At 38.9% G+C, this 15,015-nt stretch overlaps 1 protein-coding gene across 1 annotated transcript in view; it reads left to right on the top strand.

Annotated features, from left to right (window-relative positions):
- Positions 1 to 15,015, top strand: part of Ush2a (usherin) — a 755,222-nt gene that overhangs the window by 625,035 nt on the left and 115,172 nt on the right. Inside the window, exons 55-57 of the mRNA XM_004672003.2 lie at positions 216 to 323; positions 7,266 to 7,449; positions 8,827 to 8,984. Of these exons, the coding sequence (XP_004672060.2) occupies positions 216 to 323; positions 7,266 to 7,449; positions 8,827 to 8,984 (450 nt within the window). The remainder of the gene's footprint in view (positions 1 to 215; positions 324 to 7,265; positions 7,450 to 8,826; positions 8,985 to 15,015) is intronic.

The raw sequence follows: 15,015 nt of genomic DNA, 5'->3' as shown, positions 1-15,015 counted from the left end.
GCAGAGTATCATAAGGCACTGGAGGCTTTAACCCAATGGCAAGCCCCTTGTCTTGTATGCCAAAGGCTGTAGGTTATTCCCAGTCCCACAGAGTGTTTTAAAGAAGGGCCTTAAAAAATGTTTGAAAATCACTTCTACAACTCAGCATGTAACTTCTGGTCCTTAACTGCTAATGAATAACCCTCTCAAGACAGACTTGATCCTCTTCCCTCTAGGTCTCCAGCCACACACAAACTACAGCTTCACACTTACGGCTTGTACATCTGCCGGATGCACTTCCAGCGAGCCTTTTCTAGGTCACACACTGCAGGCAGCCCCTCAAGGTAAGGAGTGAATCGCCATGGTTTGGGAGAAAAGATTTTCATGTGGTATTTCAAGTAAACTCTAAAAACCTCTTTCATCACAAATTAGGAAGGAGAAATAAAGTTTCTATGGCAAAATAAAATACTTTCCTAGCTTTCCATTTTTCAGGCTTAAGTAAGCCATATGTTGCCTCTCAAGGTAAGTTGCCTTCAGTTCTTTAAGCCTTCTCGACACCCTTTTCTATGGAGTCAATATTACTAATATGTGCATGTGAAACTCCTCAAAACTCAAGCGTGAAGCCAGACTTTACTGATAACATACAACAAATGCCATGCCCTCTGCTGACATTGTCTTCATCAGAGCCTTCAAGAAATTGTAATCAGTAATGATAGAGGATGATTACCCAGATATTTATGAGAACAGATAACCTAGAGAGAGATTACAAGCCACAATAGTCATCAAGATGAGGCTAATAATCTGTGCTGGACTCCAATTTTGACAAACAATGGTGAGATGTACAGATAATCTGAGGGGATAAAAAGCAGGGTCATCTCTTCTTTAAATTAATCATGTCTATTAAATTTAAAATCATACTTCATTAACAGCAACTATATTTTTATTAATCATGCCAGAAACAACACCACATGCAGAATGTTGAAGCATGCTTTTCCTAAATGTCAAAATGTTAGGAGCAATTTCAACACCCATGGTAAGAGAATTAGTAAGTAAAAGTCAGACATTTGCACATTGAAGGTCCTGTGCATTCAATGAAAACAATGGGATGATCTGTTCATAAAAAGAGGACATTGTAGAACTATTTTAATATATTTTATGTATAAAAACACACTGAGACAATGACATTCATTTTTAATGCTAAATAAGTAGGAAAGTATCCATACTGAAATGGTGGCAATGAGAGCCTGTAGGTAGGCAACTGGGGTGAATGATGTCATTTACTTTGGGGAGGAAAGCATCATGTTCAGTAGGTTCTGTTAGGGATCAACTGTTTATTTTGTTAATCGTGTCTTCCAGCTTTGCATGTAAGGAAACAGGCATAAATAAATTCTAAACAGGATCATCATGTCTGTTACTGTGGTAGAGTCCTGAACCACTTGTCCATTACTCTTCTAGTGAAGGGGATGTTGTACCTCAGAATATTAGACCTGTACTTCCTACTAGTAAATGGGGAATAAAATGGAAAATTCCACATATGGGGCATATGGCTCCTCACCAGGCATTCACTAATGATGTTTTCTATATAAAGAATGTTTCATGTCAAAAAGCTTAGTGTTCCTTTGAAAGGAAGAAACCAGCAGTAGATTTTTTGGAAAGGTAAACTATCAAATGGATACTTTGATGGTAATGGATAATTTCTAAAGGATCTATCAACTAGTTTTGGCTGAAACTCAAGCCTAATGAAATAAAAAGTTCTCTCATTCTTGTTTATTAACCAAATTCACACATTTAATTTTTTAAAGGTACATTTATTTTCCTACTTCATCAAAATTTCTTGAGAATATTGAGATTTTATGACTTAGAAAGTATAGCTTTTGCAGTGTAGCATAGCATGATATAATTATTGTTGTCCTCATTTTTTTAATTATGGACTATTCTCATAAAACAAATAACCATACAAAGAAATAGCAAAGTTTTCTGTACAGAGGAAACATAGCTTAGGTCTATGTTTAGGGCTGCATAAGTGCCATTTGCCCTTAACCTGCATATGAGATAATTATAGTTCGAGTGCATAACTTAGGAGCTGCAAGGTAAATAAGGGCTGTTAATTTACTTCAGGGTCCAAACAGATCTATCCTTTTAAATTACTAACCAAGATACAGTTAATCATACAATGCCAGTTTGGGCGGTAGTCAGGCATTGTGTGTGGGTCTAGTGTACAAGAGTCCTACATGCACGTGGAAAAGATAAAGGAAAGCATTTTCTCAAAGCCTCCCTGAGCCTTCTCATCTTTCTGTCATTTTCAATCAAAACAATGACAATATACAAGCATTAGGACATCATGACAAGTTAGAGCCAGCTCCCTACCATTTTACCCTCATGGAATTTTAGATGTCTCTCATCAAGTAATGTGTCGTGGGGGGAGGGTATTTTGAATGGGATGACTATTCCCTTTTCTTAGAACCACTGCCAGTCCAGGAAACTCTAATTTGCCTTGGAGATAAATTATGTGAAACTGCAGCCATGTCTTCCTCAAGACTCAGTAATTGGGGAAAGAAAAGGCAACCAAGATTACTCTGCCTCGTTTTCACTCTGGTTTGCTCTTCCACGGTCCTTGTTCAACCACGGGTGCCTCCCTGGGCACTTCCTGTACTCTGCACTGAGGACTTCCATCCTCAAGAGTTAGCTTCATCTCCTAATGCAGGCTGTGCATACACCTCACCACAAGGCCGTTCTTCAACACTCTCCTCATTCCCAACTTGGCTTTCTTCCTGTTTCCCTCTTTTCCACTACCTAAGTCTCAAAGGACACATTCTTACTCCTCTCTTCCCTTCCTTTTGATTGCAATGTGTTATCCCTCATAAATCTTATTTTATTTATTTATTTGATACAGAGAAAGAGGCAGAGAGAGGGAGATAATGGGTGTGCCAGGGCCCTCAGCCACTGCAAACGAACCAGATGTGTGCACCGCCTTGTGCATCTGGCTTACATGGGTCCTGGAGAATTGAACCAGGATCCTTTGGCTTTGCAGGCAAATAACTTAACCACTAAGCCATCTCTCCAGCCCTCATAAATCTTATTAATGTTAAATATTAAAGATTTTTTTCAATTTTTCTTCCTTTCTATTCCTTTTGCCACTATCCATGTTCAGATCCTTCCAGCTTCTCTGATCCTCCTAACCAGGTTCCCTTCCTCTGCCTATTTTTCATCTTCATCATATCCCCCATCACAATCCATTTTCTCCCTTTGTCAAGAAGGGCATCACTCATGCTAGTCACCTTCACCAAATCCATTTCTTCCAAGGAAATCATGAATCCTTATCTTCTTAGTAAAACAAATGAAGTCTATAAAATGTACCTTCTGCCAATATGGTGACCTGGCCCAGCAGTCATGAATAAAGATGATAATGTTCAAGGACTCACAGTCTTGTGTGCTTTTCTACTTCTAAGACATTCTTGTTCTTTGCCCTCAACCAACTAAGTCTCACTTTACTTCAAATCATGGCTCAGGTATCTCCTCTTCTGGCACACTGTCCCTGCTTCCATCTCCTCTCCTCTCCCCATTGATCATCCCCCAAACCTGTGGAAGCCACTTTCTTGAGGGCTATCTCAGCCACCACACTTCCTCCCCTTAGAGCGCTGGTCATAGTACACTATAGTATTCTTATTTATTTATCTTTATTTTACATGATACTATGAGCTCTTTGAAGACTAAGGTTAAGTAATCTCTTTACACACGCTCAGTGTCTGACACAGAAAATAACACAAAGTCTGGAAGAATGGTGAATGAAAAATATTACCTAATAGCAAATAGTCCACAAGAGTCAATAGTCCTTGACCTAAGCTAATACAAAATTGGCTCATACTGACAGATTTCAATAAATCCAATTCATAGCAAGTGTTGAGATTTTCTTAATTAAAATGAAGATCTGTGGGACCATGAGAAGAGGATAATAATTCATGGAATTCAAGATAAATTTAAACTGAATCCAGTAGTCATGTACTCTTTGTGGTAGCAATTGTGTTAAAAATCCTAACATTTACCTACTGGCTTTTGCCCCTTGCAGCTTTCAGATTGTGTAGACCTGCCTTATTCTCCTAGGGCACTTCCCTTCCTACTGTCCACTTTCTCCCTTTGATTTGCCTCAACTCTGGCCCAGTATTGTGCAGAGTAGGTTTTTCTGGTGCCCCCTGAAATGAGACTGTGAGTAGGAAAGAGAACAGAGCAAATTTTCCACCGGGAGCGTGCTCAGGTGTCTGAGCATAGGTGAGCATTGCTCTCCCGAACATCTCGTGTACTGACGGAAATGAAAGGGTCAAGGTAGCTGTACTCAAGTCAAAAGTTACTCTCACATCGGAACTTTATCGTCCCAGTAAAAACTGTGGGGGAAACTTGCACAGGGCTTTCACCAACCTGTAGCTTTGTGAAGCCCCCAAATTCCAGTTCCTTTCAGTTCCTTAGTATGTCCATGTCCATAAGCCACTTTGAACTGAAGGATTTAAACTGCAAAGTAAATGACAGCCTTTCCGTTCCTTGCTGATTTTAGATTCATCCTTCAAGGAGAGAAAGAGATGACTGTAGAACATAGATGAAACATTTATATTTTTTTCTGCTGAGTCAAATTAATATCCTGTTTAAATCAGAATGCTCAGTAATTGGTTGATTGTCTAGCAGTGACTGGCCTAGAAACCCAGATGAAGTGTGCACTGTAAGTTGTGAGTTCTTTCTGAATATCTAGCACAAGATAGATTACCTTCTTCTTAGGAATAACTTATTCCTTAGAACATCCATGTGCTCAAGGCATTTTGACATCTATCTAGATTGTTTTCTTTTCTTCAGACTGTGGTTAAATCAATTGTATCTGCATGTTCAGATTATTTTTCTTTTAACAGCAATGTCGAAATCTTACCTTTTATACAGTATCTTGCACAGGAGACACAACCAAAACTATTGATTGTAGTAAACTGGAATGAATAAAATGGGCTTTTTAAAAGGTCTGTAAGAGTGTTCTGTGATACTTCAAAGCATGACTGGGAGGCAGCACACACTATCCGGGCTGATCTTTCTCTTTCCCAGCCTCTCCATTAGGAGGTTTTCGTACCTACAAGAGGACTTGAGCATTTCACCTTGAATTATGACTATTAGAGTATATATATGTATATATATATAATATATGTATATATGTGTAATATATATATATTATAGTGAGGGGTCAATTTAAAACAATGAGCTTAGTCATCCTCGCATTTCCTGGAAACTTCTCACCTGACTGATGCAGTAGTTTACAGGATATGTTACAATATGTTTATTTATTAGACAATATGTATTAGTTGTGCTATTCATAGACATATGTTGAAAAATAAAGACAGAAAATCCCTGTCCTTAGGGCTGGGCATAGTGTTGCTTGCCTTTAATTCCAGCACTCAGGAGGCTGAAGTAGAAGGATCACTGTGAGTTTGAGGCCAGACTGAGACTACATAGTGAATTCTAGGTCAGCCTGGGCTACAGCAAAACTCTACCTGGGAAAACTAAAAATACAAAAAGAAGAAAAAGAAGAAAGAAAGAAATTCCCTGTCCTCATATAAATAGCTTTGCTCTGAAGCAGACGAAGGGGAAAATCATCCACTAGTATCAACATAAGCATCATAATATTTCAAAAAAGATGATTACCATGTTATGAATGATGAGTGAGAAATCAGAAAGGACATGTAGTATAAACCAAGCTGGAATTCCTTTAGAACGGATTAGACTTGGAGAATAAAGGCCAAATAAGACCTTAGGGATGAGGTAGAATTTACAGATGACTGAACAAATAAAATTCAGAAATATTAGGACATTGGCCACAAATATATTCTGATGGAAGTACAAAAGCCCAAAAGTTGCAAAGAACTTGAAACATTCCAAGGATAGAAAGAAGTCCAGTGTGGCTGAAGGTTCATAAATGATCAAGGGAGTGACACCAAGTAGGCCAGAGCCAGAAAAACAGGAACAAAACAGGTCATTTTAAGAATGGGATTGTTTGAAAAAAATAGAAAAGAATTAGATTTTTCATGTTTTGCATTTCCTAATATATGCAGACATTTATATAAGGATTCCAATGAGATATAGAAAGCCAAAATTGAAAACAAAGATCTCCAATCATGGTGGTGCATGCATGGAATCCTAGTGCTTAGAAGGTAGAAGCAAGATGATCAGGAGTTCAAGACTACCCTCAGCCACAAAGAAAGACAAGGGACTATGGGAGATCCTGCCTCAAAAAAATTAATTAATAATAAATAAATATATAAGTAGATAAAACACAGAAACCAGTTTAAACAGGGTTGGGGACGCAGCTCAACATGAGACTGCATAACAAGTTCCGTCCCCAGCAGTGCATAAACACGCAGATGGCTGGGGCTCAAGTGCAGGAGAGAGAACTGTGGCTTGGCCCATGTGGGGTGCTGTGTGTAGTCTGCAGGGCTTGATTGGAGGGCAGAGGGTGAAGACCTCAGGATGAGCATGACTGTGTGCTTTGCCCAAGAAAATAAATAGATAGAGATGTGTGGAATGTGTACAGCCAATCCAAGAGTTCCATTCTGGAGGCTTTGAATTGTTTACATGTAAGTCGGCATCCAAATGGAAGTGTCAAATAAACAGTTGGATCCGCGAGTCTGAAACCCCGGAGAGGTCACTACTATAAGATAGTGCATCAGGAAGCGATAGCGTGCCGAGGAGTGAGTGGAGACCGTGAGTGTTGGATAAGAAAGCAGAGAAGGAGAGGTAGTAGAGGAAATCAGAGTGGGGCACAAGAATCATCCTAGATCTGAGACACTGCACCATTTTAATATATAGTAGGAAGAGAAGCCAGTGGATTAGGCCAGAAGGGGAAGCTGGAGAACAAGCAGGAAAATAAGAACAGCCATGGCATGGGGAGGAAAGTGAGATTCTCATTTGCTGAATTTTATAGCAGAAAACTACAAGACTATTCTTATTTCAATAAACCAAGTCAGTAGTTTCAAAGTTTGAAATTCCTGCTGGTCTTCAGGCTATAATTAAATTAGGCTGAGAGCTGCATCTCAGATGCAGAAAGTGGCCCGCACTAGTGATTAAAAACGCAATAGGAAATATCGATTTATGTTCAGTTATGTTTCATCTCAAAAGTAAATAAAATGTGTTCTTGTTTTTCACAGTGAGAATTAAAAAAAATCAACAGATAAGAACATTCTGGTTTGTGAGGGAGTAGAGTGACTTTTCTTAAGGAATGTATTTTATACTTACAATAAAACCCCACTGTGTCATTTTACCAGGAGTTTGGGTGACACCACGACACATTATCATCAATTCTACAACAGTGGAATTATATTGGAATCCTCCAGAAAAACCCAATGGCCTCATTTCTCAATATCAACTGACTCGTAATGGAAGCTTGCTTTTCCTGGGTGGCAGTGATGAACAGAATTTCACTGATAAAAACCTGGAGCCCAACAGCAGGTAACTGAGGGAGCCTTTGCCAACTAGACAGTGAGTTTTCTCAGGTGCTCATGGTTGAGAAAGAAGCGTCCCATCGAGATGTTATCCAATTGTTGAATTAATCTCCTTATTCATTAGCTTTACAGTAGTGGTTGAAAGTGCTAAGTCTTTGTTAGTTTTCAGACTACATAAAATGTCTTTACAACATAAGAAAAAAGTTCATCCTCTATTTAATGCCAAAGCTTGGTCTTTTTTTTTAATTTTTTTTAATATATTTTTTTAATTTTTTATTTATTTATTTGAGAGCGACAGACACAGAGAGAAAGACAGATAGAGGGAGAAAGAGAATGGGCGCGCCAGGGCTTCCAGCCTCTGCAAACGAACTCCAGACGCGTGCGCCCCCTTGTGCATCTGGCTAACGTGGGACCTGGGGAACCGAGCCTCGAACCGGGGTCCTTAGGCTTCACAGGCAAGCGCTTAACCGCTAAGCCATCTCTCCAGCCCGCAAAGCTTGGTCTTAAATAGACCAAATAAGCAAACTATACACTTCTAAGAATTACCAAATTATCTTTAGAACCAGCATTCCAAACTTAGCAGGAGAGCATTTTATTTTGCATGCCCTGCCTTTCCTTCTCTTATGCTCTCTGTGTCTATGGTAGTGGCTTGTGGAATAACTTATCCCACAGGTTTGAAATCCACTCTCATTCATTTCTCAGCAGAGACAAGATATATCTTCCACCAACAGATGTTTTAGTGCAGAGAACTGAAAACAATTTAGTTTTATTATGGAGAATAACAGATTGATTTAAAAAATCTCTTCCTCTAAATGTATTTCCCTGAACATCAACCTATTTAAAAATAGAAAAGATTAATTTGAATCTTCACAGCCCACTACCATGCTGCAAGGCTTTCCTGAAACCTTGATGAAATGGATTACTAGATGGTTCAAAATCAAGTTGGGGATGGCAGAAACAGGGGTGGTCTGGAGAGATGCTACCTGTGCCAGAAAAATGACCAAGATAATGGTTAAGTTTCTGGTCAGGGAGCAAACAATTTACAAATTGTCAGAAATTTAAGACAAAACATGGCTCAAAAAGTCATCTCTTAGCCTGGAGAGATGGCTTAGTCATTAAGGCACTTGCCTGCAAAGCCAAAGAACCCAGGTTCAACTCCCCAGGGCCCACATAAGTCAGATGCACAAAGGGGCACACTGATCTGGAGTTTGTTTGCAGTGGCTAGAGACCCTGGTGGGCCTATTTTTTCTCTCTCTCCCTGCCTATTTCTGTATCTCTCAAATAAATAAATAAATAAGTATAAAATATTTTTTACAAGCCAGCTCTCAGTATCCCAGTATCATGAGAACACTAGCTCTGACTTACTGCTATGGCTCCTCCTTAGGTACATTTACACGTTAGAAGCCAGAACCGAAGGAGGCATTAGTTCCAGTGATGGTTACATCATCCAGACACCTGTGTGGACGCCAGAAGACATCCATCCTCCACATAATGTCACAGTACTTGGACCTTATTCCATACTTGCAAATTGGACACCACCAGGTAAAAAAAAAAAGTGTGTGTGTGTGTGTGTGTGTGTGTGTGTGTGGTGTGTGTAACAGTTCAAAAGAAAGTAATCAGAGAACTAAAGATAGGGATGAAAATACGAATTTAGAAAATATGAAACACATAGTTTGTCTCCTAAATAAATATGAAAGGAACAATAAAGCCAACCACACTTGTAAGTACATGAGTGCCTTGGAATCTCCATATTTATGTATTATACAGACATGCATGTCTACATGGGTGCATATTCAAATATACTTATAAGATATGTAGATACACAAATAAATATGTGTTGCAGTTACCTTCTCATTCCTATGGATAAGGGGAAAGTTGTTGTTTCTGGCTTACAGTCTCAGGGGAAAGCTCCATGATGGAAGGGAAGATAAAGTCATAAGCAGAGGCTAAAACTCCCCTCTGCCACAGCAGGAGGAAACAGCGGAAAGAGCGTAGGCTCCCCGACACTGACAAGCCAGGGCTAATCCCCTCGAAGCCCACCTCCACGCACACCTCCTCCACAAGGCTTCACCTCCACCGCACACCTCCTCCACAAGGCTTCACCTCCACCGCACGCCTCCTCCGCAAGGCTTCACCTCCACCGCACGCCTCCTCCGCAAGGCTTCACCTCCACCGCACGCCTCCTCCGCAAGGCTTCACCTCCACCGCATGCCTCCTCCTCAAGGCTTCACCTCCCAAGTTGCCACCAAGTGGGGATCAAGCATTCAGAACACATAACTTTCTAGGATCCATCTGATTCAAACCACCACAATATGCCTTTCTATCAAAGTAGTGCATTTTTTGAAGTACAATGGCTTAAAATGCCCCCTTTTTTGAGGCAAGCCCAACAGACTGTCCTTTTGTGTGTGTGAGAGAGAAAGAGAGAGAGAATTGGGGTATCAGGACCTCTAGCCACTGCAATCGAGCTCCAGATATGTGTGCCCCCTTTGCGCATGTGTGACCTTATGACTGCATCACTGTATCTGGCTTACGTGGGACCCACTAGACCACTGGCATTGCATGACTCCTTAAACACGGAATCAGTGAGAGGAGTCTGGAAAGACGAAAGCCCACTCTATCCATGAACCTAGTTGTCAACAGTTATAATAGCTGAATGTCGCCACTCTGTGCTGCCCAGCCTCCGCTGAGCCGTTCATTCCCTGCTGGCCTCCTTCGGTGATTTGGCGTATTGTTGTATCTTGATGAAAATAGTTTACTTAGAAAAATCTTAACCACATCACCACTACGAAGATTAGAATGGAATTAACCTTTTCTGACATTTAACATTTGGACATCTTTTAAAATATCTGTATTAGGGGTGGAGAGAAGGCTCAGTGTTTGAGGCACTTGCCTGCAAAACCTAATGTCACAGGTTCAATTCCCCAGTTCCCACATAAAGCCAGATGCAAAAAGCAGCACCTGAATCTGGGGCCAGGGGGAGGGGTTAGTACATGGATGAGCCTAACTATGGTACCAACTTGACTGTATTCACTGAGTACAAAACTAATTAATCAAAAAAATTAATAAATTTTTAAAAACAGAAAATAATTTTAAAAAGAAAAGAAATTTTGATATCTTACAAAAATAAATAATTTTAAAAATAAAATTAAGAATCTTTTTATTTTGTGGCAGTTTCATAGGTGTGCATGATATATCTCATAGATTCACAAAATGTGCTTTGACCTCATCACACTCCCTTTGTCCCTCCCACTGTACCTGAGCCCTTTCTTCTTCCCAACTAACCCCCTACCTTTTGCCCAAATAAAAATTTAAATTGATCAAGAGATTAAATTCACTTTTAGAAGATCTGATGTTATTTTACTGTCAGCTCTAGAGGTTTAACCTAGGGCCTGTGAGCACTAACTGAGATTCTACCATGCACACTGAGCCACAGGCCCAGACACCACTTGTCTTATTTTGTTGTTGTTTTTCAGTGCTGTGGATAGAATTCCCAGCTCTGCCCATGCTGAGCATGCATTCCACCACTGAAATTTACCTCTAGCCACTGGTTTTGTCTTCAGTGTGTGGTCTTCAATGAAATTGAAAGTAACTCCATCAGAATTAGCTTAGACACCATTCAAGATGGCACAAAAATAATGAGCAAATTTTGGCCATTAGCAGATCTATTCTATAAAATAATTAACAAAGACTTACCCTCTGTTGAATTACATAATCATCTCAAATGGGTGATTTGTTCTTAAAGACAATGTAAAGGCCTAAAGTTTTAAAGTTGAATTTCCATAAACCAATATCATTTAGATATCATAATGTTAGATCAGAGAGAAATGCTCTTTTTTTTTGCTGAAAGTCGTGGTAAAATATGTATAAGGAGTTTTATGTTCAAAGAGAAATGTAAGTTACTCTATGATTATAAATATGAATGATCCCATATACCTTTGTTTTAAAATAAAAACATATTAAACTAAAATAATGTTGTGGCACCCATGTTCTTATATGAGATCAGTTTACATTTTAAAAGTATAGGTAATCTAGAACTCCATTCTTCATTTCAAAGAAGGAAAAGAAAAATATTCTACTACAGAAACATACAAATTTCCATTTCATTTATGTAACTGGGGCTCCACCTTCTTGGAGTGGTATTGCAACCTTCCTTTACAGCCTCTCAGCATATTTCTTCTTGACGTAATTAGCGTGCCATGGTGTGTTGGCACCACAGAGTAAATGGTCCGTGCGTTTAAGCCCAGCACTCAGAAGGCAATGGGAGGAGGACTTTTGTGAGTGAGTTTTCAGCCAGCCTGAGACTAAAGAGTAAGTTACAGGTCAGCCTGGGCTAAAGTGAGACCCTACCTTCAAGAAAAAAAAAAAAGGGGGATGAAAAAGACACCTAGAGATCAGGTTCTGCCCACTGATGGAGATTTTAGAGATTCAAACTTGAGTCTTCTTTAAACCAAATTCTCTATACCAGTAAGAAAGGCTAGAAAGATAAAGAAAATGGAAGCTTTCCTAACCATGTGACCAGTAGGTCCTAAATTTTATCAGATCACCTTCTATCTTAACATTGGTAAATGCTCATAGAAGACTTTGTGGATTTGAAAATAACTTTAAGACAATCGAAGTAAGATAAACAAAAATACCCAGTATTCATATGTCAAGACTAGCAGCACCACTTAGAGAACGTTAAATAGTTAAATCTCTATTTTCTACTAGGATGATAAAAGTATGCACACTTAAAACTGTTATAAAGATTAAATGAAGTTATTTACATAATCAACATCAGTTACCTGATTTTGTATAATGCTCTATAGAAAATAGACATAATGTTTTAAAAAATTAGTTCTTGCCACTTTTTAAAAATGCATTTGCTCAATCCTAAAGCCCACATTTTCAAAACGACAAGGTTGCTTATTATAATAATAGGATATAAGTAAATGTGTGAAATTTCTTTCAAATTAACCAGCATTACATTTATGTTTTAAATATCTGATCTTACTTTTACTTTTAATACTAAACATATAACCTAAGGTCTTGTGTACGCTGGACAAGATTTTTTCTTTGACTCAACATCAATCATACTTTTATGTTGAATGTACATATCTATTTAAGAAAAGCATCATTGTGGAATAAAAGATAACCTTTGCTTGTATAAAATAAATTTAAATTTAATTTTGCCTACTTCAAGCTTGACATAAATTTTTCATGCCAGCCCAGACTAATGGAAAATGTAGAAAAGCTTCACATGCTAACAGTGACCATGTAACTCATAGTTAACACATCTATAACACCAAGACTTGCCAATCTTTTACTTTCAGATGCATAAGATCCATTACAGATACCCTGTAACATATGGAAAGATTAAAATCTTAAATTGAACTTTTTCCTTGTGCCTAAAAGGATTTCAAACCCAGGAAACAGGCAGGTGATTAAAATTTGTGTGTAATCCACAGTTGGTTTTATTAGAAAGTGTGTCATGCTGTATGTTGATTCGGATAATGAAAATGAAAACTTGGAAAATGTACTTTTTGTTCCTGATTAGTCCCAGATATATATTTTAAGCATAAGGAAAGCAAACTGCTTATAAGTGTTTGTGTGCTTAAATAATCGGGAATTTTCTAGATGTGTACCATGCTCCCTGGCAGACTAAAACAATTGCATCAGAAGCTTAGCTGAATAATAGGTCCAGTAGTCCACACATGTAGCAACCGAACCGCACACTAGAGGCACCCATAATACATATCCAAAATCCAAGCCCACTGAATAAGAATCCATGGAATGGGGTCAAGAAATCCAGATTTCTTAAGCTGTCCCCAAGACACTGATGTGCCACCACGGATCATACTCCAAGCAAAGTAGACAATTAAACTAGCCCTAGAGATAGAAATCCATCTCTTAGGGTACAAAGCCAAAATAGTGATTGAATTCATTGATTTTTTTTTCATGTGTCTTTTGTTTCCTGGTCAATATGAACAGAGTACCTTAGACAGGTGAGTTACTAGCAGAAGAAGAAAAAAGGCTAAGTGGTTGCTTGCCAACAGAGGAATTTCCTAAGTAATTAACTGGATTTCTGTTTTCAGATTATGGTTCCACTGTCATCAATAAATCACATCTGAGTTCATGTTTATAAACCCTCCTGGTGAGAAGAGTGAGGTTAAGGGAACATGTGAGGACACCCAGGGGAAGGGGAAATGTAATACTGGCAGCAATGTCATAGAAACACACTCATGCCCCTTATTACATTTATATTAGATAAGTGCTCTCCACCCCCCCCCCCCATTAGCTCAGTTAATTCTTAATGCAAATCCAAAGAGAAAGGTGAGATTACCCCATTTTAAGAAATTGAGGGCTGGGTTTATATTTTAAAGGTTCTTTCTTGGAAAGCCTTAGAACATGGGCTCAATTCCCTAGTACTCATGTAAAGCCAGATGCACAAAGCGATGCATGAATCTGGAATCTCATTGTGGTGGCAAGACACCTTGGCATGCCCATTCTTTCTTTCTCTCTTGAAAATAAATATTTTTAAAAGCTTAGTAACTTGAACTAAAGTTCCAGAAAAGCAGCCATACCTACTACAAATATCCCACAAGGCTGATTGACTGATAGAACTGTGATTGTAGAAGATGGGACATCACAAATTCAGAGCCAAATTACCTTAAGCTATCTTTAGCTCCCTTAATAGCCATTGATTGCTCACCTCTGTGTCTGACCTGACATCAGGTGACCAGGTGAAATCTTAATGGAATGTACTAAGAGACCACCAACTTCCACCAATCTGAAGGCTAAGAATGTCATCAATAGCATCTGAAGCCTGTGGTGGAGAGGGTCCTGCTTTTGCTGCAAGCTGCCTACCTAACGTTTCCCCTAATATATTTGGAAAGTGCCTTGGTTTATAATTTCTTTTGCTCTATAACTATTAAAAGTTCATGAAATTGTTAATACATTGGAACAAGGAATTTGGAGTAACCTAAATCCATGTTCCCAGGCCATGCATGATCACTCATATTTGGCTCCAGAATAAAGTATTTCTTATTCCCTTTGAGATAAGAGCTGTGTTTTGTGTCAGCAAGAATAATTCCTTCTTATCTTTGGTTTAACTCTTAATTCCCAAACTTTGCATTTGTTCCCCCAAAGCATCACAAATATATGGTGCATGTCTGCTTTTAGAAATAACAGCCCAGAGGGCCTGGAGACAGAGTAACTGTTGGTGTAAACAAGTGTTCTGGAACAAAAAATGTTTTTGCTGGCCAGGTCAACAGTAGAGCAGAAGAATCATATGTGGAAAACACAGATCCCTCCAAGGGCAAACATCCTCCAGGCCACAGTTCTGGCCTAACCACAAAAGAACTAACAATCAGAAAGCTTCACCTGACCTGCTGAGTCTAGATAGGGAAGACTTGACTACCGAAACCAGATCCAGGGACAGAAAGATTCTGATGGATAGGAGCGTGAGAGAGCCATTTGTCAAATATCCATGGAGAAAGTGTTCAAAGACTATTATGAAACTCCCTAAATATTCTCCTGACCTTCATCATCTGATCAATATCAATAGGGATATTATTGAACACTATAACTGCTAAAA

The sequence above is a fragment of the Jaculus jaculus genome, chromosome 1 (genome assembly GCF_020740685.1).
Source record: "Jaculus jaculus isolate mJacJac1 chromosome 1, mJacJac1.mat.Y.cur, whole genome shotgun sequence".
In the NCBI taxonomy this organism is placed as follows: domain Eukaryota; kingdom Metazoa; phylum Chordata; class Mammalia; order Rodentia; family Dipodidae; genus Jaculus; species Jaculus jaculus.
Note: the sequence above shows the minus strand (reverse complement) of the source record. Positions and strands in the feature narration are given on the sequence as shown.